Source organism: Xenopus laevis, chromosome 4L (genome assembly GCF_017654675.1).
Source record: "Xenopus laevis strain J_2021 chromosome 4L, Xenopus_laevis_v10.1, whole genome shotgun sequence".
Classification (NCBI taxonomy): Eukaryota; Metazoa; Chordata; class Amphibia; order Anura; family Pipidae; genus Xenopus; species Xenopus laevis.
In genome coordinates, this window is record NC_054377.1 from 25576500 (window position 1) to 25603488 (window position 26989).

The window sequence follows — 26989 nt, forward strand, 5'->3', positions numbered from 1 at the left end:
CAGGCTACAAAGTGCAAAAATGAAACAGTGGATTGCGCCTATTTCTTGCACTTTGCAGCTGCCTTGCACATTGTACATGACCCCAACTATTTACATAAGGTTTAGCGGAAGGTATGCCTCTGGTTACTAATTAAAACAGTTTCATCCATATAAAAACTGTACGTTGGCGTATTTCCCTTAATAAGGAATTTCGTTTTATTTTTTATGGATATATATCCATGCTATGCTGAGTAAGATAAACAATTTATTATTAAAACATTAAACATCTTTTAGATGATTAAAGTCTACTTTTATCTCTTGTAGATTAAGCTTATTGTTGGTTACAGGGTTAAAATATCCTGCTTCCTCATTCAGCCCCTGCCCAGTTCTCCTGTTACCTAAGTGCATGAATATTTAGTTATGCTAATGACATTCTTTTATTTGCCTGTTGCTATGTTACAGTAGCCAGCAGCAACAGGGCCCTGCAAAGCACCAAAGCCTCGCAGTTCTGTACACAGCAAACTTAACTGAAAGATTTTCCACTGATTATTTCTCCCAGGTAAGACAATCACAGCGCAATTATAGGACCACGAAGGTTGTATTTTTAGGATGCAACTTTGGGTTTTTAGTAGGGAAATTAATTCACAGTTCAAATGCTGTAGTGAGTCCTGACAGCCTGGGGTTGCCAGTTCTACCCTTTAAAATTAAACACATACAGTAAAATACACTTACTGCATGATTGATTCGAAAAGAACTTGTATGCCACACAATTGCCAAGAAACAAGCACAGTTAGAACTGATGCCAGGCAAGGGATGGTATACAACATTTTAATTTTGTGTATTTTTTTTTTTTTGCATGAAAAATGTAAATCCGAATGGTATCAGGTAAAGAGAAAGTTATCCCGAACACCAGACTGCACTACAGCCCTTTAAAATCTGTAAATTGGGCTATCACACAGTAATTTGCCATAACTAGTTCTGAATGCTGCAAGAAATACAGTGGAGACAAATACAGTCACTTTGAATACAATAATGATGTGTGCACTGCTAGACATTTCTCTAGTACAGTTATAGGACCCGTTATCCAGAAAGCTCCAAATTACGGAAAGGTCGCCCATATGCTCCATTATAATCAAATAATTAATTATTTTTTTCCAATGATTTCCTTTTTCTCAGTAGTAATGAAACACTACCTTGTACTTTATCCCAACTAAGATATAATTAATCCTTATTGGATGCAAAATAATCCTATTGTGTTTAATTAATGTTTAAATTATTTTCTAGTAGACTTCAGGTAAGGAGATCCAAATTACAGAAAGATCCCTTATTCTGAATACCCCAGGTCCTGAGAATTCTGGATAACAGGTCCCATGCCTGTATGTAAATAGGGATAAAAGGTTATGTCTATATTTATTTGCATAGCACCAAAATGTATGCTGTGTTTTACAAGGCATCAGCACAAATAAAGTTATAAGTCTGCAGCGCTATAGACATGATGTCAATGCTGTCTGCATAGTGTATATTGTGGCTTTATACCCCTTTTTGTTTGCTGTACACAGACTTTTGGTATGCTTATGAGCCAAGCCCGGACTGGCAATCTGTGGGTTCTGGCAAATGCCAGAGGGGCTGCTATAAGGTCCAATGGAAAGTCAGTATTTAGTGGGATGGAGGGGGCTGTTAGTGCCTCTATGTGGGCTGTTTGGGCCTCTTTGTACCTGAAATGCCAGGGCCTATTTTAATTCTCAGTCCGGACCAGTTATGAGCCAACTGTTAAGGTTAAGCAAAATACCAGCCCCTGGGAACTTTGTGTCCCCTTACAAAGAGCAAAATGCTAAACACATAGACCAGTCTAGTAGCATTCACAATGAAGGAAAACTAAACCCCACCTTCTATTTTTATTTGTTAAGTTAAAAACATATAAGATGCATCACAATATACATACCATAGTTTCCCTCAATGGAAAAAAAAAACAAAAGAACAAAGCAGATGTACATTTTAAATCGGTGTCCCTTATTAAAGGGAGTCACATTTGCCCAGCATGTCTGCTTTGCTCTTCTATGGTATCTTATTTGGATTTAGGACAACTGTGCCATGTGTATTGTCATGGATTGTAATTGTATTGACTGCTGTTATTGCACATTGCCCCTTTTTGCTTATAATATAAATATTTTAGCACCATATTACATTGTCCCATGTTGTTCTTATTTTTAGGGTGCGCATTTAACAATATTTATTGTTTTCAAGTGTTAGGTTCCCTGCCCTCCCCTTAACTTCATCACTGTACTGGTAAAACCCCCACACATGCACTTCAAATGCACAGTGAGGTTGGAGGCTGCCACCTTTGGTCTCCATACCGTGATAGTCTCCATGACAGTCATCAGCAGTTGTATATACATGCCCTGAAAACCAATCTAGCACATGCCCCTGGTCAGCAGAATTAAAATAGCATAACTCACAACATTTTGGAAATAGAAAGAAGGACAAAAAGATTTGCCGTGCCTATTTTTGTGGCCACACCCCCTAATTACTATGTTCATTTTACAAAATGTGGCATTTTATGAAAGTTTGAACACATTTCTGTGGTTTTTATGTGTTATTACACATAGCAGCATAGGTCAAGCTACTAAGCTGCATTCCTTCATAAACTACAATACATTTCATTTACTTACAATTAGTTTCAGAATTAGCTGACTGTTTCAAGCTCTATATTAGAAACATTGGTGGCAAAGCTAGAGGCTTATGTGCCATCACCCAGGCTTGTGTGCCCCCTTGCCATCCAGTCCACACAGTGTCGGACTGGCCCACTGGGATACCAGTGGGCCCAGGTGTTAGTGGGCCCTCTTGTTTCTAAACAATTGGCCTATTTCATGGTCAATCCCTGTTTCTTTTTGGGGAAAAATGCTTAATAATGTGAAAATATTGTAAGTATATATAAAAGACTAGGAGAGTAAAATGCCCGAGTGAATAGAGGAGGAATAATAGTTTGGAAAGTTCCACTGTCTAAGGTTTTCTGGTGGGCTCACGGTTTTAGGCTTTTTGGTGGGCCCAACGTCTAAGGCTTTTTCTGGTGGACCCCTGACATCCCAGTCCAACACATTAGTGCTAGATGACAGGGCCAAGGGGGTGGTTGGGGATCATAGAATAGGAGCATAGAACCTCTTTTGTGGGGTCTGCTCTGCCATAGTTATACCACAACTTCTGTGCAGAGGGGCAAAAATATAGAGAGACCAGTGCTATTCGGCTACACTGTTAGTAACATAATAGTGGTAAATTAGTACTCACAATGTAAGTATAAAGTACTTAAAGCTTGAAGGGCTCACCAGTCACATTTCCCAGTGCATGACCGATTTTAGTGCAATCCAACCAATCTGTCAAATATTAGTGAGGTTAGTGGGAATTGAACGATCGTGCATCTAACGATTTTTCGTCCGACATCTGTCAGCAAATTGATCGGCCAGGTTAAAAAAATGTAATTGGTCACAGTGAAATCTATCTATGTTTGCAGTGCCAAGCAGGCAGCTCCCCTCAGTTTTCTCGGCTTCAACTAGACAATATCGCTTGAAATGGTCTTTTTAGTTAATGGACAATTAAACGATCGTTTCAAGATAAGCTGGGTCTAACGATAACGAAAAGATCTTTTAAAAAATCTTTACATCTATGGCCAGCTTTACTCCTAAAGTGCCGCACCAAGGACAGATACCCTTGGGATATCAGTCTCAAATCTCTATATTTTTAGGGTTATTACCCCCAAACTGGTAGTCTACAGCACTGCACTCTGCAGTGACTAAACAGCACCATCTATTTCTGGGAGTATAGAATAGTGGGTGTGTAGGGACAAAGATATCTTGCCATATCTTGCTAATTCCTTTCTTTTCTTTTCAAGTTAACAGTAACTATGAAAAGAAAACAAACCACATTAGCTCAACAAGTTTAGTTAACACTTAAAGGAGAAGGAAAAGCTTGGTGCACTTGGGGGTGCCAAATGTTAGGCACCCCCAAGTGATTGTATTGACTTACCTGAAACCCCGGGCCAGTGCTCCTATCAGCAGAAAACTGCACCGGCGTAGGGTTATACCAGTGAGCACCACAGAGCAATCCTCTTCCGTCTTCTTCTTTCCTTTGCGCGGCTGCGCAGTAGAACGAAAAGTCAAACTTTAACTAAAAAGTCGGCTATTTCGTTCAACTGCACATTTGCCCCGGGAAATTTGAAGAAAGAAGAAGCCCGAAGATCACAATCACTTTGGCGTGCCTAAAATTTGGCACAAAGCCTTTCCTTCTCCTTTAAACTAATGAACATACAACAACAATGAGCTTAACGGCTTAAAACATTTTTTGCATAGGCTGCTGCATGCACAATTCTGTACAGTGGTATTGTGCTTTAATACTGTATCTGAGCTATTACTGGTATTTAGTTGTGCTTTAATTTAGAATGATAGTGTCTGATAGGGATGAGGCCAAAATGTATGAACCAGTACCAAAGGAATGGACGGCACTCCACTCAAGGAGGGAACAAAATTTATTGCAGGCTCATGCAGGGATCAAACGGCCCAAAATGTATGAACCTCATACTTTGGGTTTCAAAGGTAGCAAAAGCCTTGTGCATGCTCTTGCCTCCCAACTTGCCTCATAATAGCAACTTCACAAGTAACAAGATCACTTGATCAACCTGTTTTTTTTTTTTGTTACATGTAAAGGTGGCTAAACATTTCACAGCAATTAATTATGAACTCAAAGGATTTGCTTAGTGGCAAATCTATTATCTTCCTGTGGTATATAATACGATCACCTTCATGGTAGTAAAAAAAATCCCAATAGGTTCAAATGACATGATCTGAGGAGGACTTTTCATTAAATAAACATTATTAATGCCCATGTATTAGAATAGCTTCAAAAACTGCCATCTCATACTCAGTTAAATTCAAACTAAACCCCCTTCAACTACAGTAAATAATATTGTTATATGCACAAAGCATTCCTTTTCTGTATTTCCAAAAAATACACCTGTAAGAGCTGCCATATGGCTTACCCCAGCCATGAAATTTCTTCATAGACAACACTCAAAGCAACTTTATGGTCACAGGGAGCAGCCTCTGCCAAAGCCAGTGATATGGAAGCTCATGGTTATTTGCATAAAAGCAGACATGCAAATACAGGTATGGGATCTGCTATCAGGAAACCTGTTATCCAGAAAGATCCAAATTATGGAAAAGCCATAGAATCCACTTTATCCAAATAATCCAAATATTTAAAAATGATTTATTTTTTTCTCTGTTGTAATAAAACAGTACTTTGTACTTGATTCAAACTAAGATATCATTTATACTTATTGGAAGCAAAACCAGCCGATTGGGTTTATTTAATGATTTCTAGTAGACTTAAGGTATGAAGATCCAAATTATGGAAAGATCCATTATCCTGAAAACCCCAGGTCCCGAGCATTCTGAATAACAGGTCACATACCTGTATTATAAACTGATTTTAGTTCCTATAATATCATTTTTAAAAGAGGTTGGCTTGCCTAAAATGTTTCAGTTTTAGTTGACTTGGTGATGGAGAAAAAGCCTGGTGGGCAAACACCATTCCTAGAAGCATAATAGACAGTGATGCAGCTTCAGAAGAACAGACGTCATGGGGAACTGACTGAATAAATAGTTATATGTTTATGAAGAATGTCTTATTCCCAAAGTTTTGTGGGGCCCTGAAATGATTTTTCTTTGGGACCCAATAGCTGCTTGTAGAGAATTAATCACTCACTCTTTCTGTGTGTTCAACTATTCTATAGGTTTATAGCCATATAAAGAAGTGTGAATTGCTAAAAAGACCAGGGGGCTTGTCCATAAATTTCCTTAGTGGAGTTTGTGAACATATACATTCCCTGACTCCAGAGGTCTCATTTACCATTGCTCCTGCAGAGTGCAGTGCAGTCTAGAGTAAGGTATCTCAGAACTAAATGCTTGTCATAGGCAGGTGGTAAGTACAGCACCTGAAACCTATTGATACTCCCTAGCTTGCCCCTCCCAAACTACAGGGCATCCACACACTACGGAAGCCCACCCCTCATGAATACACTGCTGCTAAACGGAGGCAGTGCTTTATTCATGGGAGGGGTAGAGGTCTGTGTGCTCCAGAACCGGAGCCTATGAACACTAAGGTGTTATTCACTAAAATCTCATATTTATCTCATATTTTATTTAAAAAAAAACAACCAAACTCCCATGCAATTGTAGCTTACTTATTAATAAAAAACTCTATTCAATCGGATCGTGGAAAAACATGATAAAATCGAGCGAAAACCCGAATAGCTCGAATGTTTTGGTTTTTTCCCTGAATTGTTCTAATTTTTCAGGATTCTCTCCAGAATTGCTCGAATTTTTTGAGTTTTTGCCCTAAAACCCAGAAAAAGTTGGCTTTTCAGGCTAAACCCAGCGCAGACCACGAAAAATTCAAATTGAGATAGGTGCCTCTCCTACTGACTTACACAAGAACTCGACAGGTCAGAGATGGTGGATTTTCGGACCTGGATAAGCGACGTTGTTCACATGGCTGGAGAAAGGGCCTCGTCTGGCCCAAAACGTCACTGTTAATATGCACATAGATGGTGATGTATATGTTTTATACTCTTTAGGGTCTGGCCACACGGGCAGATTCGGGGAGATAGGTCGCCAGGCGACAAATCTCTTCTTCGTGGCGACTAATCTGCCTTCCCCTGCCTTCCGTCGGCTAAAATGTAAATCGCATGGGGGCAGGCACATGAAGCGATTATTTTTCCGAAGGCGCCGAAGTTTCCTCATGAGGCAATTATGGGCGACTTCAAAAAACAAATCACTCCGTGTGCCTGACCCCAGGTGATTTTAATTTTAGCCGGCAGAAGGCAGAGGAAGGCAGATCGGAGAGATTAGTCACCGCGAAGAAGAGATTTGTCGCCCTGCGACTAATCTCCCCAAATCTGTCCGTGTGGCCAGACCCTTAATACAATCTTTTGCAATAAGATGTGAAAGCTGTCCATTCTTATACTTATACTCTAATACAGCTCTGCTGTAGCTAAGATAATTACGCCTTTGAAGTTCTGCTTTCCATATTGCTGATTGAGTTTAAAATATAGTGTAATAAATCTGCCACTTTTGCGGACTTACTCTGTATGCTTTTTCCTGCTGTCTGCAAATGCTTTCAAGAGAAAAGCCCTGCCTACAGTTTGCATGGGATTCTGTTAAGGCATCACAACAGCACCTCAGACTTTTTATGCAGAATTGAAATATCTTATATAGCTAAAGTTCAGTATCTGAGTGCAGCTAGTTAAGGATTCAGAGCTAATTATGCCATTCTGAAGAACAAAGAGGAGAATTAATGAAACCTAAACTCCAATGGTTCTTATGGGAATTCAGCATTAGTAGAAGATGTATTTGTGCAATAAAACTAGACATTGCTGTCCAGTGAAAGCGAAAGCTCCCTGAATATTCATTTAGGAACATCTGCCTGTTCCAGGAACATAGCACTTATTGTGTCATGTTTTGCTTTATTTTCATTATGTTTTAGCAAATTTAACTGTAAGGGACACTATATTATCCATCTGTCATCTGTTTTATTTGGGATTGCACAGAAAATAATATCAAGACAAAGTCTTCTGCTGTAAACAAAGTCATTTATGCATTGCTTTTAGGGATTAATATACTCTGTCACATATATTCCCTTAGCAGTGATATTCATCAGAGATCAGAAGGAGCATGGGGCTTTGCTTGTGATGCCACTGTTTATTTATCAGCTGCAGGTTCATAGTGACCTCAGCTCTGCTGCTTACTGCATTGCATCATTTAATCAGCCAGGAACTCGCTGTATCATGACACTGCAGTTCAAATCTTAATTATAAGTGCTCCTACAATAGGTACCCGGGTGTCTCCCAGTAATGCAGTGTCGGACTGGGACACCAGGGGCCCACCAAAAACCCTTAGACCAGGGGCCAACCCAAAAACCTTTAGACCAGGAGCCCACTCTGTATTATTTTCTTCCTCTCCTCACTCAACCTCTATTCTCCTATTCTCTTTTCTTTACATACTATAATCTATTATTCCATCTATTTAGCCTCTTTATCGTCATAAGAATTGGCAATGACCATGAAATAGGCCAAATGTTTAGAAGCTGGAGGGCCCACTCACACCTGGGCCCACCGGGAGTTTTCCTGGTCTCCCGATGGACCAGTCCGATGCTGCAGTAATGCCATCATTCATGCTTGTTTCCGAGGTTGGATTGTTACTCACAGATTGACCTTTGTGTGGGTTCATAAATGAAAGGTGAATTAAAACCCAGCACAATTAGGCTAGAAATGCTACACATTATGTTTTGGGCTTTCTTCAAGACCAAAACCTCTACAGCCCTTTAGCAATAAAGATCTGTGCCTACAAGGTATCCCCTGTATCTCCCCTTCTTTTTTTATTGATCACAGTCCATGCTCTGTGCTGCAGTCAGTTACTTGAGCCTAGGGACCAAAGCACAATATACATTTGATAATTTCCCACAGCAGCCCAGAGCACACAGAGCATGTGCAGTGCCACTGACACGTAAGATGGCCTGCCAAGAGCAGAAGATGGTGTGCTCCTGTGGACAGCTTTGAATGCATGGATCATTACCAGTGGCGTAAAAAAATCTGCAGAGGGGCCCAGCACACACCCTCCCAGCCACTTCCATCCCTGCATCTGCCCCACCCATATCCAGCCTCTGTCCTGCCCACTTCCAATACCAACTCCTACTTCCACCCAACGCTCACACCTTCCTCGCCGCAGGTAAAAGGGGAGGATTTTTTATTAACTCTAGAGGAAGTAGACCCCAAGGTCCGTGCCCCCTGCGAATAGTTACGCCACTGATCATTACTGTTATAGAACTACTGAACCTCTGTACTGGTACAGTAACAATACTATATAAAAGCCAGCACTTCGGACCATATTCTTTTGTAGACTTTAGGTTTCCTTTAAGCCATTGGATACCATTGCACCTGTTATTTTGCAACTGGTATGATAGTTGGGTGGACACCAACTCCGGCATTGTGACTCACTAACAAAGACATTGTGCTGCTTTTATAGCTAGATTGTTTTGCATTGATTTATGCATTCTGTTCCTATAATGTACAATGTCCAGGAAGCTTTTGTGTGCATCCTATGGGATTTGTAAGTGCATCAAGGTGCTATTAGTAGTGAAAGGTCTTGTAGAGACCATGCTAACAGAGTGGAATTTAGCAAAAGTCTGTTGTGCCTATATAAAAATTCTTATTTGGAGTTACAAGTAGGGGATCAATTTTCTGGAAACCTTACAACCAGAATACAGCAAAGTCATTTCTCATAGTGACCATTCTTATAGTGTCCTTTATAACTTGTGAGTGAGGGGCGTTTTAGCAATGGTGTGGACTTTTTACTGTGGTGTGGGGTGGGCGGGATCTGGGGTGGATGGGAACCAGGGGGCACAGAAAATGTTGCTGTATGGGGCCCTGTGATTTCTGATGACTGGTCATTCTATAATTAAAGGGCATGTAAAGTCTAAAATAGAATAAGGCTATAAATGCTGTATTTTGTATACTAAATATGAACATGAACTTACTACACCACAAGCCTAATCAAACAAATAATTTATGCTTTCAAAGTTGGCTACAGGGGGTCACCATCTTGTAACTTTGTTAAACATCTTTGCAAGACTAAGACTGTGCACGTGCTCAATGTGGTCTGGGCTGCTTAGGGATCATCATAAACAAAGCTGCTTGGATTCTGCATGGCTGGGAAGTAAGGCGGGGGCTCCCCATGCTGTTCATTAGTATGATTGCTTCCCTGCTCAGCAGTTAGGGGCCATCTGACAATTCCTATCCACAGCAGTAAATGAAGGGAGAATTTCACTGCATACAGTCAGGTTTCTTATAAAAACGGTACACATTTTTAAATTAAAGTATATTGGAGATGGGTTTCTTTTTCATTAAAGAAAGTAAAAATAGGATTTTATTTTTTTGCCTTTACATGCCCTTTAAACACTATTGAAACTGGAATGTGAGCTTGATTAGCTTCCACCTTAGGTGGGAGGAACAATTTCTTTGATGAGTTGCCTATAAATGGTCAGATCTCTATACTGTTATGAGTAGATCTTTGACCTCCCAAGTAGCGGGCTGATTTGACTGTTTGGCACCTAAACCACTGGCAGATCTCAAGGAGGGATCATGCACACCTATTGGAAAAATACTACATCTCCTTAACCCAATATGGTCCTTACCCAACCTTCTTGATCAAAGTCTAACCAAGTGCTGATCAGTCTGGGAAACCCTATACATGGCCCAGTAGGCTGTGTACTCAAAGTGGGCATATCTTCAGCCAAGTTCAGGGGGCTAGACGATTCAGGAAAAACTCTTTACAGCACTGTAACAAATAATTACTGTGTGCAATACAGCTTTTTAAACCAGAACCCATAGACAGGTAATAAACCAACCCAGAGATGTAATTTATTTACTTATGAAAAGACCAGTCCTAATACAGTTGGGCCATAACAGGAGTAAGTCTGAGTGACATCAGTCAGTTAGTTAGTTAGTTAGTTAGTTAGTTAGTTAGTTAGTTAGTTCAATTGGGTTGAAAAAAGACAAAGTCGTCAAGTTCAACCCCTCCAAATAAAAACCCAGCATCCATACAAGTCTTGCACCATGAAATTAAGTGGATGCACTGCTGTGCAAGATTGAAGTCTTGTGAATAAAGAGCATAAATTATAATAACCGGGTAACATTAATGCATTCGGTCTAGCTGTTCAGCATCATATTAGGGCACTGGCATTAAATATACCTTTCAATACCTTCATAAATCAATTTATTTGTGTTCTTTTATTTGGTAATAGGAAGATATATAGGCCTGGGGGGAGGAAGATTTTTTAATGCATCTGAGAGCATCAAGAGTGGTAAAGACATAAGGAAAGGATGTTAAGTGAGCAATTAATCTCTCTCTCTGAGACATAGATTTATCACTGTATGCTGGATGAACGGAAAAGCTCTAGCAGAGCAACATATTTATCATTTGGAGGCAAAACTGTCCACTTACATATGGATGTAAGCTAAACCTGTGTAAGTATAGCCTTGCATAAAACTTTAGCTAAAGTATGCACGTTATATTCACATTATGTGTACATTTACATAGCGTCAGCAAGTAACGCGGTATAGTTTAACAAACAAGGATTATAGAATGAAATTTGGATCAGCAGTCCCTGCTCACAAAAGTTTACAATCAGTGTCCACTCAGAATGCACCAAATCCAAGATTCATTTAGAGATTAAGGAGTCATTGCATTTTTTCTGCAATCGCATTTTTTCTTCGGTGACAAAACATGATCAAGAATAACGTTAACAAAAATTTTAAATGTGAAAAATGCAATTCCGGTTTTTATCCAAAATCAAGTTCAGAGAAGTTAAATATGAAACCATTCTTAATCTTAATTTCCACAAATTTTACAAATAGCTAAAAAAAAAAAAGTGATCCCAAACTTAAAGAATAATACAAGCACAAGGCCAATCTGTTCAAAATTCTGCTCAGTTTCAGGTATGTCCCAACACACAAACTGCCCTTAATAAAGATTGGGAAAGTTTGCAATAAATATGGTAACCATTGCTCCCCATTTGGTAGACTGAGAACCAGCCATACGTGCAATTTTCTTAAATGTTTTCATTTTCTTATCAAGGAATCCAAATACTCTACCAGATATGATCTGACTGTATGAAATGGAAGAATGATCCAGATGCACCAGCAGCCACATGGTAGAGAGAGAAAGCGTATGGATGGGTCGAATATACATCTGCTAGATATATGGACTGACTGAGCATTGCTCAGCTGCGTACAAACAAGATAAAGGAGGTGAGCATTGTTATCTTACAGGGATTCATAGATTTTTATTACATAGAGTAGATATAGCAGAATGTTATTATTTGCCATTGCATGAGCACAATGTGGTAGTGACAAATTCTCTCTTTTATGGGCAAATTTACTTACCTTCGAAGTTGCGCCAGAGTAAGCTTCGCCGCACTTCGCCGCACTTCGCCGCACTTCGCCAGGGCGCTGCTAATTCACTAAAATCCGAAGTTGCACTCAGGGAGGCAAAAGGTAGCGAAGTTACTTCGTCAAGCAAAGCGAAGTTACGCTAGCGATGCCTAATTTGCATACGGCGCCAAGTTAAAGTACAATGGACTTATATGTAGCAGCAAATACATTACACTACACAAGCCTGGGAAAGCTTCACAAAATAAAATAGAGTTGTTATATTGCCCTATACATGTGCCCACTGTATAGTTTAGGTGCCATATGTTAGGAAATGTAGGGGGAAGGAGGGTACCTATCACCCTTAAAGGATAAGTAACCCTTAAAAATAAGTGAATGTAAAGTTGATGAGTGTGCTAATCTAAGGAATTTTGCAATGTACATTATTTATTTTGTTTTTATTCCAAGATATCAAAGGATACATGTACTGTTAATATGAATGAATTTTGTTACAACAGCACCACCTGCTGGTCATTTTCTGACCACCAAGTAGTCAAGGAGGTTGTCAGGAGAGAGAAAGAGGCTGCTCTGATGTTCTTCTGCTTAGAAAAAAAATAAAAAAAACCTTTCTCAAACCTTTCCTAAGTAGAAGAACAAGGACTGTTGGGAAACCGACCAGCAGGTGGCGTTGTTGTAACAAAATTCATTCATATTAACAGTACATGTATCCTTTGATATCTTGGAATAAAAACAAAATAAATAATTAATGTAAATTGCAAAACATCACCCTCATCAATTTTACTTTCACTTATTTTAAAGGTTTACTTATCCTTTAAAAAAGTAAAAGACGCCAGCGTTTTTTTGGACTTTCAAAAATTTCAACATTTTTTGAAGCAAGCCCTATCTACTCTATTGCACTTCGCCTGGTCTGAGGTGGTGAAGGCAAGTCTGGCGCAAGAGGTAACTTACGTTCAGTAAAATGCGCAAGTTAGTGAATTAGCGTAGTTAAGTCCCTTCGCCATAGCACAACTTCGCCTGGCGTAAGGGTGCGAAGTAGCGCTAGAGTAGGTCTACTTCGCTAGCGAATTTACGCTAGTAAATCGGCGAAGTAACGAAATGACGTCACGCTGGCGAATTTTAGCTATCGTTAGCCACTTCGCCCTTTAGTAAATTACAGGGTATGACAACCTTAAGACTGGCTATATGTAAGCAAATAGATTTAGTTTGATAAATTAGACCAAATAGGTTCAAGTCAGCCTGTATGTTTTATTTGAGCTGATTGCTGACTGGAATCTGCTCTAAACTGAGCATTTTCATATCAGGCATGTTGATTGGCCTGTGATTATCCTGAGGTTATACAGGGCTGAGGAGTCTTCAGCTGCCCATACAAATGTTTTTTTGTTTTTTTTTTATCTTATTGGCCAGTATGTTTATAGTGGGCTAAAGGCACATATATAGTCCCATCCAGAAGCTACTGGTGCTCAGGTAATAGGTAATGATATACCACTTCACAGAGTATAAATATTACATCCTATCTTACAGTATGAGAATGATGGTTATTATACTCTCTTTATAATATAATTGACCCACTGGTGCATTATTATTGTTATTTTATGCTGTTGCCACAGATTCTAGTCATTGGCACCAAACATAAAAGTCATTGTCACCTAGGGTTAAATGTAGGACAAACAGATATTGCAGAATAACTTCTGCAATCCAATGAAGTTTGGTCACCTGGGGTTAATATTTTAAAATACATCTTGTTTAGTTGATATTTGTTACTGCACATTAGACAGTATAAGTTTTATGTCCTGGAAGGCTTGTTTTGCATACAGTCTTTTAGCTCAGAGCTGTGCAACAGTTTACATGTAGTAGGATCATTATTAGTCATACTGCATATTGAATGGAGGGACTTTATTAAAATTATGAAATCATACACCGTAATGAGTCGTTGAGCAGAGTGGGGGCCATAAAAATCCCTTGGAGAGCCTCTTGCAGCCTGTGAGCCTACATTTGGACATTAAAGAAGAATTCAAAATCTTTTTTTTTAAACAAATGAAATATATTTGTTCAGGTATGTCCCACATGGATCAGGATGTGCGTCCTGGCACTACTAGTGTCAGGGTGACAGATTTGGGTTGGCAAGGATTACTAAACCCCTTTCCACTAAACAAAGATGAAGATGAAGATCTTGAGGACAAGTGCCTTACACCTGCTAAACTGGTAAGATTTCATTAAGACTCAGTCTGCTTCTGTAGAGGTGGGCATAGCTTATAACAATATAAACTTGTGTGTATATATATATATATATATATATATATATATATATATATAATATACTGGGACACACTGATACTGATGTATTGCATTGCATCTGTCTTTTCCAGCGACTTCTCACCGGGTTGGATGATCTGAAGGAAGTTACAACCCTTCAAATGTGCGTTAACACCGGGGAGAACAGTCTTGGGAATTTTGGTGAGGACTATTCCTTAGGTGAGGGGTCAGTCCCAGCTGCTGAGCAGTTTTAGTTTCTGTCCACAAAAACTTATAGATATAAAGACTGAAAAAGAGGAGCTATGAGCCCAAATAATTCATCATTAGAAATGTCAGCACAGCAGAAAAATAACTGTAGTGTGCAGGGGATTAGGTATGCTGGTGGGCATGTGGGATGGGAAATATAAACTGACAGTCAGTATGGGCCAGGCCCGGACTGGCAATCTGTGGGTTCTAGCAAATGCCAGAGGGGCTGCTGTACGGCTCCATAGAAAGTTACCATATAGTGGGCTGGTAGGAGGCTGTTTGGACCTCTGTGTACTTGGAATGAAAGGGCCTATTTTGACTCCCAGTCCAGGCCTGGTATGGGCCTTTGGTTGGCAGATGCAAGTGCCCTTTTCAGTCACGGATGTTATAGGGAAGCGTCTATAGCAAATTATGAAATGTGAACTGCAATGATTTAGTGGGGAGTTAAAAGAGCACATGATCATTCATTGCGTAGGGTCTTTACATGCTGCCCTCAGGTCTGGGCTTGAATCTACCAGGCAGCTGGCACATGGGGGTACACTTTAAATGGGCATTGAGAAAATTGGAAAAAACGATAGAGAGGGGATTAACATTGGAGACCCAAATGGAAATGCTACAGATAATAGTGAAAATCTCCCATGTCACTTACTGCATCCCTCCATACTTCAAACTACATTTTTCAGCATGTTGTATTTGCTTAACAGGTGGAGTTCTGCAGATTCAATATCTTTCATTTACATAATTTTGTTTCTCAAGTTTGGGTCTCCTTACCCCACATCTGAAACGTCCCATATTTGGAATCTGCATGCGGATTGACTAATTAACATAGCTCCCAGTTGTCTCTGTTCATGTTGTAGGACATTGCTGGTTTGGGGCTTATTCAACAGTGGGTGGCTGTTTGGAGCAGTTCAGGGTGTAAGTGCTCATGTCCGTGGTTAGTGACCTAAAACAACATGATATTTTCTGCAGTTTTGGGACTTGTGCATTACTAAATGATACAGTTTGCACAGTTTCATGTAAACTATTGTAGTCAACAGCAAGCGATGACTCGTTAACCCTAGTCTCCTGCATATCCCTTGACCCATCACTTTCTTTAAAGCCAGCGTTGGCTGCTTTGCCAATAGAAATTCAGAAACCAAGAAGCTGGCACAGAAACTTTTACCAAAGTAGAAATCACACTTTTTGAAATAAAAAAAAGGTTTTTTTTACATCCCAAGCAATTAAAAAAAAGCCTAACATGTTTTGTGCTTAAAGGGACTTAACCACTGACTAATACACTATTTAAATGACATGCATTAGTCTTACATACTTCAGTGTATTAGCCTGTGGTTAAGTGATCTGTTTAACATGACCCTAATGCAGTTTGTATGAGCTATATACAGTATACTCACCACTTAGGTAGTGGGATCCAGGTACATATGCTCCATAATTTTGGCATAGGGGATTGCTAGTACAAGTCTAGAAGCCAATATGCTGGCACTTAAACCGAACCAAAGTTGAGATACTGTATTGCAGCTTTGTAGTGTAAAGGAGAAGGAAAGGTTAAAACTATGTAAGCCTTATCAGAAAGGTCCACCTAAATATACCAGTAAACCCTCAAAGTAGTGCTGCTCTGAGTCCTCTGTCAAAAGAAACACAGCATTTCTGTCCTTCTATTGTGTGCACATGGGCTTCTGTATCAGACTTCCTGTTTTCAGCATAAACTTCAAGGGCTAGGGCTTGAGCATGCTCAGTTTGCTCCTCTCCCCCTTTCTCCCCTCCATGCTGTAATCTGAACCCAGAGATATGAGTGAGCAGGGAGAGACTCAGGCAGGAAGTGATGTCACGCCAAGCTAATATGGCAGCTGCTATCCTAAAGAAGCAGAGAGAGGTATGGTAAAGCATTCTGCAGAATAAATATAGCATACTATCTTGCACTATTGCAGATAATCTATTGACAATAAAATGCCTCCGTAGCTTTCTTTCTCCTTTATTGAACCGGACAATACAAAAAACCTCACACCTAAAAAGGGGAGACAATACAAAAAGCCTAATGCATTTTATACTTGAAAAGTGTTTTTTTTCATAGGCTAATACACTGTACATGAATAAAGACATTTAAATAGCCGGTTACACATTCAGTGTTTTAGCCTGTGAAAAGAACCACTTTTCTAGCACAAAATGCATCAGGCTTTTTTTATTGTCTGGGATTGTAATTCCTGTTCCATTTCAGTGCCAGCCTCTGTTTTTGGATTGGTTACCCTTATGCTGGAGGTCTGGGGCATGTGCACCTGGACCCCCCTCCCTAAGTGGTGAGTATATACAGTGGTGTAACTATAGAGGAAGTAGACCCCACAGTTGCAGGGGGGGCTGGGGAACAGGGGGCCCTCTATAGTTAACAAGAAACCCCTCTCCCAAGCCGGTCTCTTACCTGCAGCAGGGAAAGGGGCGCAAGTCAGCACAGGGCGGGGAGGTGGCAGAGGTGGGACAGGCAGTGGGCGGAGGCTGGGCAGGTGGTAGGCGGGTTTTTAGGGAGGATGTTGTTTGGAGTGTGCTAGGCACCTCTGAAAATATTTTTGCAGGGGGCCTGGTGCATTCTAGTTACTCCACTGTGTGTATATAGTGGATAATGTACCCCCTACTGTAATTTATAAAGATATTATAAGTCACCGAGGCGTTATGTGACCATATAAAAGGCTGAATGCTTTTATACAGGCCACATAACTCCGAGTTGACTTCTGATATCTTTATAAATTTCTATAGGGGGTACATTATGCATTATAATCTACATTTTGTGGGGGGGTCGGAGTTGAAATTCTGGTCGCCTGCGTCAAATTCTGGTCGCCGGAATCCAATTTGTATTTCCATTTCTGACGCGCAGCGTCAAATTCGAACATGCTGCGTCAAATTCAGAAGCCTGGGGCCCCTGTTATAAACGGTGCGCCGTTTATAAGGATATAATTTACAGTCTGGTCCCATAAGGAAATTAACAGACTGTAGATTTTATATATATATATATATATAAAACTGGATTGTTTAGCATGGGCCATTTTGCCAATAGATACTTCATGGCTTCACCCATAAAAGGGATAGTTGCATACTGTATTATTACAGATCTAGACATTTAGAGCTGGCAATACTTGAAAGAGAATGTGGGGCAAGTGATTTTAGACGCCGTTTGCCATCAGCTAATCTCTCCCTGCTTCCTGGTGTACATGTTGGACACTGCACAATATATGGGAACAGAACTGAATCGGGCAGATGAGAAAACATTTCTCTGCAGCTATGGAAACTTTCATTCTTTCCGGCAGCAAGATGTCTTTAGCAGAGGTTTCCCTTTATAACGCACGATATTCCACACTGTGTACCTGGTTAGAATCCATCTGACAGCAGTTGTAATGAAAGTTCAATGAATGCGTTAGATCCTGGGGGATTGCCAGCTGCCTGCAAAACTGTAAGGATGGATTAAAAGACTGTATTTTTCTCTCTGTGACTTTCCTAGGTTCTCAGCTTCCCAACCTAAGGCAGCTGAAACTCAACAACAGTATCATCATATCTGTGAGGTAAGGGCATTGCTGTCAATACACATAATAGTAAAGGGGGCCGACTAATGGAGGCAGTAAAGTTGGGCCTTCGAACTATAACGGTGAACCATTGCCAACCATTATTACTCAGTATAATTTGATTAAAGTCACTTGTTCGTCAAAAACACTCCATTGTGACCATTTTTCTTGCAAGCTTGACATCTCCTATGTGACTGTCTAAGCTCCTCTCTGCCCATAAACATTGATTATTGGCTTGTTTTGTACAAGTAGTTCTTATACACTGAGACCAACTCAATAAATCAATAAGTTAGACTGCTGCTAAGTAAATCGTCACTGATTAAATGTTTGTAATACTTGTCTCTGGATTTCTACCAGAAAGGTAATTTAACCTCCTACGCAGTGCTGGATAGGGTCTGCTCAGCCTTTTTCATTCCTGTTTAGCAGCAGTGTCCCTCCCCAAGCCTGATGTGTCCCTGTTCATCTGGCATCCTACCCAGCATCTTGTTTAGAGCATGATGTCATTCTCCTTCCCTTCATTGATTTAACAGGCGCTCATGATGTCACTCTCTCTGGCTTTCCGGCTGATGCTATTGGAAAGCATATAAAATTGTGCTGACTGTGAAGGGAGTGCTGCTCAGAAATGTCAGCAGCGAGAGGAATGTAAATTATATTACAGAGAAGCTGTGGGTGGAAGTACAATGTGGTAATCAAGCTAAAACAGAATATGACAGTATTTAATATGCCTTCTATTATGTAAGTAGTATTATCATCCATTATTTTTTTAGTGCTAGCACTTCAGCGATTGTTCATCATCTGTCCCAGTGGAGCTTACAATGTAAAGTTCCTATCCCATTCACACACACCTACATTATATTAGGAGCCAACAAATATACAAAGTATACAAATAATAAATCTCTTTAGCCGACATTTTGCTTTAACAACCCTTTTCATACTCATTTCCTTACAGAGACCTTGGTACATCTCTATCACAGCTCCAAGTGCTATGGTTGGCTCGATGCAGCCTTACAGACCTTGACGGCATTGCCTCCTTGTGCTCATTAAAGGTGAGAACAACTTTTTTTGTACTGTTATCATCAATCATGCCTGTATTTCATTGCACAAATCACAAATGGTATAAATGAGATACGGTTCAGTAGTCAGCAATGTTTCCTTGCAGCACAGGGGTCCTGAGCATTAAGGCTGATCTGTCATGAACTCTGGTTTCCTCCTACATGATAAAAACCGACCTGAGTGTGTGTGGTTTGAATGTGGCAGGATCAGTGGCGTAACTACCGGGGGAGCAGGGGGTGCGATTGGGCCAGGGCCCGCACCCCCTCAGGGCCCCCCGGTAGATCGCGCGCCACTGAGTACTTTACTAATTGCGGCTATATGGAGGGGGGCCGGGGCCCGGCTACACGTCGCGCGCCAGGGCCCGCCCCCCTCTAGTTGTGCTACTGGGCAGGAGATTAAGCTCAATGGCACATTGAATAAAGTAAATAAAGGATGATAATACTTAAAGGGATACTGTCATGGGAAAACACGTTTTTTTAAAAACGCATCAGTTAATAGTGCTGCTCCAGCAGAATTCTGCACTGAAATCAATTTTTCAAAAGAGCAAACAGATTTTTTTATATTCAATTTTGAAATCTGACATGGGGCTAGACATATTGTCAGTTTCCCAGCTGCCCCCAGTCATGTAACTTGTGCTCTGATAAACTTCAGTCACTCTTTACTGCTGTACTGCAAATTGGAGTGATATCAACCCCTTCCCTTTCCCCCCCCATCAACCTAACAAAAGAACAATGGGAAGGTAACCAGATAACAGCTCCCTAACACAAGATAACAGCTCCCTGGCTTCTCTTTTGTCCTTTTATTTTGCTTCCAGTGAAGAAACTACGCATTTTGATAAATATGCGTATTCACTGCAAATTAACGTTAACAAAGTTGCACAAAGAGTGGCAGAGCCTTCCTAGGCGAACAGGGCCGGATTTACATAGAGAGCGGCCCTAACCCTGTCGTTTCGTCGCCCCAGTCCCCTCCCTTTTTTTCATCATCTGGACTGGAGCAATGGGGATTGGTGCATGGGAGATTTAAAAAACTATCATATCTCCTGCTCATCCTCAGTGTTTCTGAACCAATGTGGGTGTGGTTGGGCAGCACGCCAGAAAAATCGAAGAAAGAACAGGGCTGCCCAGCACTCAAAACGGATCCACAGGACCAGAAAAGTTTTAAGTTAAAAAATATTATCTTTATTTTACAAAGTTAAAAATGTATACTTGCATCTCCATCTGCCCTACGTGTTTCGTACCCACCAGGGCACTTAATCATGGGCTATAAAGATATATTTTTAAATTTAAAACTTTTCTGGTCCTGTGGATCTGTTTTGAGTGCCGGGCAGCCTTGTTCTTGCTTTGATTTTTCTGGCGTGCCGCTCCCTGAAGCTCGGGGTCTGGGGCTGGTGCCCCCGGACCACATCTAATACTCTTTGAGATATTTACAATATATTCTGGGGCACCTTGTTTCTCTAAACATTGGGCAGCATGCCGCCCCCTAAAATCCTGACGCCTTAGGCCCGGGCCTTGGTGGCCTCTCCACTAATCTGGGCCTGGAGGTGAAAATTCGCCCTTTAGTAAATTTGCACCAGGTGATTTATCTGCTGGTGTATCTACGATATGGGTGAAAACGATGATCCGCTTCCTTTTGCCCCAACCCAATCACTTGTACACTAAAAGCTTTGACCTGATTTTATGACAATTATTGAACACCGCTTGTGGTATTACCCAAATAGAAATCGTATCCTATAGAACTCACAGAGTCATGTTATTATGTAGAGGAAATCTCTGGTTGCAGAAAGTATGTAGTTCAGACCCAAACTCTATGGAGCAAGGGTGAAATAGAGCTTTCCACTTGGGGGGGGGCCACGTGGGCCATTCTATCACTTCATGAAATTGCTTTTCAGGTGGTTAAATAATACCTTTCCATTAAAGAACATTAGAATCACCTTGTCCCTGCTCACTGCTGCATTTGCAAGCAATAAAAGCATGTGCACTGGCAGGGCTCTGACTAATGCAATGTGTTCTTACTAACCCTACATTCCTGAGCAATTTCAGTATTAATTGCATGGTAGCTAGTAAAGTATTTTAATGAAACTATAGTAGTGATAACTGTTACCCACCTTACCAGTATTATGGTACTCTGTGCCAGCTCATATATTGATTATAACTCTATACCCTACAGGAGCTGTACCTTGCCTACAATGACTTGACTAACCTGAGTGAATTGAGCATGTTGGAAAATCTGGAGATTCTTGATCTTGAGGGAAACAATCTGGAGCAAATAAAAGAGCTGAAATGTCTGGCACTGTGCAGTAACCTCACCACTCTGACCCTGGAGGGAAACCCCATCTGCACACTGCCAAGCCCAGAGGCTACCGAGGTGATTTCTCTTTATTTTAAACTATAACAGTCTAAGTTCTTCCCTAGAAAAAATAAATCAGAAAATACTTGAAAACTTCTATCAGCCCAAGCAGTTTGCATGGGTGGTTCCTCTTTAAATCAGCGTTTAGGATGTTCTAGAATGGGGTAATTTTAAGCAACTTTTCAATTGGCATTTATTTCATCATTATTTATGATTTTTTAATTATTTGCTTTTTTCTTCTGACTCTTTCCAGCTTCGAATGGCGGTCACTGACCCCATCAAAAACAAAGCCCTGTACGGCTACACATTTATTGCTAGTGCTACTTTTTATTATCTTTCTATTCAGACCCTCTCTTATTCATATTCCAGTCTCTTATTCAAATCAATGCATAGTTGCTAGGGTAATTTGGACCCTAGCAACTGATAACTTAAACTGCAAACTGGAGAGCTACCGAATAAAAAGCTAAATAACTTAAAAACGACAAATATAAACTGTTATCCACGATGCACGGGACCTGGGGTTTTACGCATAATGTATTTTTCCTTAATTTGGATCTTCATACCTTATGTCTGCTAGAAAATCATGTAAAGATGAAATAAACTCAATATGTTGGTTTTGCTTCCAATAAGGATTAATTATATTTCAGTTGGGATCAAGTACAAGCTACTGTTTTATTATTACAGAGAAAAAGGAAATTGTTTTTCAAAATTTGTATTATTTGATTATAATGGGAGACGGCCTATGGGAGACGGCCTTTCCGTAATTCGTAGCTTTCTGGATGATGGGTTTCCTAATAACAGATCCAATAGCTGTAGTAAAAAATAAAAACCAACTGCAAATTGTCTCAGAATATACTCTCTACATCATACTAAATGTTAATTTAAAGGTGAACAACACATTTTAAAGGAACAGTTTAGTGTAAAAATAAAAACTGGGTAAAAAGATAGGCTGTGCAAAATAAAAAATGTTTCTAATATAGTTAGTTAGCCAAAGATATAATGTATAAAGTCTGGAGTGACTGGATGTCTAACATAACAGAACACTACTTCCTGCTTTGCAGCTCTCTAACTCTGAGTCAACAACTTTAAGGGGGGCCACATGGGACATAACTGTTCAGTGAGTTTGCAATTGATCCTTAGCATGCAGCTCAGATTCTAAAACAAACAGTTATGACTCATATAGCCTCCCCTCAAGTCACTGTTTGGTTACGAACAGGTAACCAATAAGTGGAAACCAAAAGAGCTGCAAAGCAGGAAGTAGTGTTCTGGCTATTGAGTTAGACATCCAGTCACTCCAGCCTTTATACATTATATTTTTTTGGCTAATTAACAATATTATAAACATTTTTTATTTTGCACAGCCTATCTATTTAACCAGTTTTTATTTTTACACTGAACAATTATGTTATCTGCCAACATAGGGCAGGTGGCTAATGGGACTTATGAGCTAATAATTGGAGATCCTGATAACATAGTATATGGGGCTCCATTTTTACTGATGGCAGCCTTGCATTATTTTTATAATGCTTAGATGGTGGACACTCTAGGGCCAAGGGTTAAGAAACACTGTGTGTGGCATCACAGCAGTAGAGTTAATTGAAGATGTCTTGGCTGGTCATGTTGTCTAGCCTCCCTGCAGTGAACTCTGTGAAGTCTGTCCCTAGGCTGCCATTCTAACAAGGTTACCCATCTTTCTGTCTCCATCTGGTTCACCAGGCTCATCTGATTTCATCTTGAATGAGATCATCACTTATGTTTATCTGGCTCACGAGCAAATCAGGCTGCACGATGAGTTCAAGATCCTGTAAACGCAAAATGAAAAAGTCAGGCAAATAAATATGTAATAAATAAGGTCCGTTAATTGCTAGTATTGACTGAAACTGAAAATACCTAATACAAATTAATATCCAGCGCCGTATTTGCTGGGTGGGCGCCCGCACTACCTCACACAGGCGCAAGATCGCCAGCGTGCAAGCGCTAGAGCACTGGGGAGCAGCGCTCCCCTTAGAGCGGCTGGGCGGCATGCCGCCCTAGGTCTGGGCCTATGTGGCCTTGCCACGAATCCGGGGCCTGTTAATATCCCATTTCTGCCTATCCTGCAACTAAAAATAAAATATTTGTTGTAAGCAACATTCTTAGATGCTGCATTACATCTGAATAGATATTTATTTTCCAAAACAATGTGACAAATAAACATAACATCTAAATATGATTTATATGTTTTGTTTATCCAACTAGAATATTTTCCAACTCAAGGTAGAGCAAGCCCATTGAATTACCATTAAAGTCTTTAAAATGAATAAGCCTTTAGTTATAGGGTATAATGACCCCTTTTGACTTCACCAAAGCTTGGTGAGCAGACCTCCATAAGCATGATTTATGTATGTATGGCCATTTTCATGTTCATTTAATGTCCCTTTGACAGTAAAGAGTAAGTGGAAAGATTTTGGTGTCACCATAATTTGCTTGGTTTGTGTTTTAAGGGATAATCTTCAGATATAAGAATAACTATAAAATCCTGTACTCATTCTACTATTTACTATGTTCTTCTCTGTCTGGGAAAACTCTGCCATAAGATCAGAGTGATACACAACACAGCATGTAGTTTACATGATCTAGGCTGTTCCAGCTCAGTGCATGCAACGGTTTCCATGTACATGTTGCTGAGTATTCACTAGTCTTTCCTTTCAGTCTCCAGATTACAATTATCGAGCTGAGGTTCGGAGTTTAATCCCCCATTTAAGAAATCTGGATGATGCTCCTGTTGACCAGATTAACTGTGCCTCTCCATGCATCCCTACCCATGATTGGCTGATGGTGAAGAACAATATCAAAGAGAGCACTGGAAACCTGGTAGATGTAGGTTTGGGTGAGTAATATGGTGGAATCAACGATTCTGTAACCATTCCATAGTAACATAGCATGTCCATTATGTTCAACCTTTGCAAAGAATATTAGAAATGATTTCTGAACAAAGTAAACAAAATGCCCGGCAGGCAGGTGCAACTTATACTCATAAATACAGCAGCATAGAAGGATTGTTTGGTTTTGCCCTCATATTTCACTGTACCTGAAATATGAATACATAGATTATGTCATACCTGTAATGTTATTCTGCATGTGTTTTCTTTATCACTATAATCCTCACACCTGATTCCATATCAAGGTACCTTCCTGATATGTTCATCCCATCTAACCACTCGTAACCCTCTGGTGTCTGTAGGCAATGGAAACATAATGGGAAAGAAGAACCAAAGACCTGCAACAGCACAACCAGCCCTTGCGGGAAGACCCCGCTCTGCAATAAGGCCGGCCAGTGCAGCGAGACCAGCTACCAGTGACCAAGGCCCAAAAGGAAGTCCTCTTACAGAATCATTAGAATTTGGAGAGGTAGAAGATGAAGCAAGTGACTTAACCCATGGTAGGAGGAAAACAAATTGACTTCAACTCTTGGTATAACTTATAATTGACTTGTCTATAATACCTGTCTTCTAGGCATACAGATACCTTTCTTCATTTTGGCATTATATATACAATATTGTGAGCTTCTGGAAGTGAAGATCATAGCCATGGCACAGTTTTCAACATAGATATGGAGACTGACAGCAGCTTTCACGGTTTAAATGCAGCTTTGCAGGCTTTTATTTGGCACAAACACAATCTTCAGCCCACTAGCTTCACATAGGATTAACAGTCCCAGTTCAACACCCACATTGGTGTACACATAAACACAAATTTCCAGCACTTACAGCTTTCACCGCACACAAGTCCCAGAATCCTCTCTTTTCTGCACTTAGAGGTGTCCACAGTCCCTCGCCCTCCTCCAGCTCCAGGAGGTATCCAGGGGTAAGAAGCTCTGAGGTGTAGTCCCAGACCTCCTACAACTCACCTGTATCTAATTACTTAACTGCCTCTAGCTTGGCAGCTGAAAACCCTTACTGGAGCAAGAAATGGAAGCCCACTCTGCTCTCTTCCATTCACTCCAGGGAGCCATTATCCAGCTTTTCCTAAGCTGGTACACAACTACAGCCTTGCTTGCTGCAGAAACACACATATTTCCCTGGAGTCAAGCCATACAGATCCTAAAAAGATCTTACAGAGGACAAACTATGGAAGTCTCTTATTCACTTTGGTTGTATTAAGTGCAAAATAAAGAGGAAGTTATGGATTTTGCTAATTGATACCAACGTGGCAAGAATTCTTAACAGGGCTACAGGTTTATTTCTTAGAAGATTACGATGAACCTTTCCTTGACAGCAGTTGACTTTTTGATCTATGCCACTTGTTGTCCTGTAAACAAAAGCATGGCATAGATCAAAGAGCTGACAGAAATGTAGAATATAAGGCACAAGCAGTATGGCCATTTTATATTGGTGTTTTTAGTGGTTTAAGCAGTGTAGTCAGTAACTATATCAATACATGCTGGCCTGCTAGTGTCAGAAACTCTACCAATCAGTGCCATTTATTGTGCAAACATTACTGGAGTTAGCTTTTGTTATATTGCCTTTGGGTTAAGCAAGACAGTACTGAGGACTCTGGCTTATTGAAATAAACTATACACAAAATATGAATTCAGTGTTCTGTGTAAGTGTAAGATTCTAGTGAAAGATTTGTGGCAATGCAGTACGTTTCTGACTGTGTGTTTGTGTGTGGTCCTGTAGGTGTTGGCAGAGTCATTTGTGGAAATCCCATCAAAGCTCTCCGAGCTCGGAAGGCGAAGTTTGGGGTAAGAATCAATCCCTCCCTGGGGTCACAGCATTTTTTTCTCATCATTGAATATCGACCCTTCTTTATGAACTCTCTGGGCCATGTCGTCATATAGATTTCATAATTCAGTTGGCACCTTTTGTGTTAACAGTGACACATTGTTAGTTTTTGCTTTAAGTTTATCAGAGCCTCCAAGCTTAGAGTGCCATAATCTAGTTCTGTAAATTTAATAAAACACATATAACATATTATTACACTATAATCTGGATATTCATTTAATAGCTCCCCAGTTGTTAATGATCTAAGCTTGGATCCTCTCACTCTCAACGGTTGTGCTCAAAATTGTAGTTTAACAACAACTTTAGAGGTAAGGTTGGACACACTGTAATCTACATCATTATTGTTGTTATTAATATTAGCCCCACCATTTTTTATAAACCAGTGTCCCCTCTTCTTTAACTCTAGCCTTGTTCTCCAGTGGTTTGTATAAGACTAAAGTCCCATTATTGTACCATAGAAGATCCCATAGGTTTGGGTTAAGATGTAATTCAGGTTTCATAGGTAAGACTGCTTTGGTGTATTCCAGTCTAATAAACTCACTATTGTTAGTCCGCTCCAGTGATTCCACTTCAGCTAATGGGCCAGGAATCCAGGCAGGTGGGCACCACTGAAGACGTGTTGGACAAAGGTCATGAAGATGTGTTTGCAGAGCTAAGGGCCTGGAGAGAAAAGCACAATTTGTAAGTCTGAAGCAACAGGCAGGACAGAAGAGTCACTTGTATTAAGGGGAATGGGTGGTTATTAACTGCATGCATCGGCTTAATACTGAAGCAAAGCATAACCTGCTGCCCCAAAACTAACTATTTAG

General features: G+C 40.3%; 1 protein-coding gene across 4 annotated transcripts in view; it reads left to right on the forward strand.

Annotated features, from left to right (window-relative positions):
• Nucleotides 1-417: 417 nt before the first annotated feature.
• Nucleotides 418-26989, forward strand: part of lrrc56.L (leucine rich repeat containing 56 L homeolog) — a 30531-nt gene continuing 3959 nt past the window's right edge. For 2 of the 4 annotated variants that reach the window (XM_018257590.2, XM_018257593.2), the window contains exons 1-11: nucleotides 418-538; nucleotides 11661-11833; nucleotides 14028-14176; nucleotides 14341-14446; nucleotides 17955-18015; nucleotides 18965-19061; nucleotides 21235-21432; nucleotides 24106-24283; nucleotides 24638-24835; nucleotides 26076-26140; nucleotides 26731-26861. In XM_018257590.2, coding sequence (XP_018113079.1) covers nucleotides 14030-14176; nucleotides 14341-14446; nucleotides 17955-18015; nucleotides 18965-19061; nucleotides 21235-21432; nucleotides 24106-24283; nucleotides 24638-24835; nucleotides 26076-26140; nucleotides 26731-26861 — 1181 coding nt within the window. In that variant the 5' untranslated portion in view covers nucleotides 418-538; nucleotides 11661-11833; nucleotides 14028-14029. Of the gene's footprint in view, nucleotides 539-10913; nucleotides 11051-11660; nucleotides 11834-14027; nucleotides 14177-14340; nucleotides 14447-17954; nucleotides 18016-18964; nucleotides 19062-21234; nucleotides 21433-24105; nucleotides 24284-24637; nucleotides 24836-26075; nucleotides 26141-26730; nucleotides 26862-26989 lie in introns of those variants that run through there. The other 2 variants (XM_018257592.2, XM_041589992.1) reach the window with 2 other exon arrangements.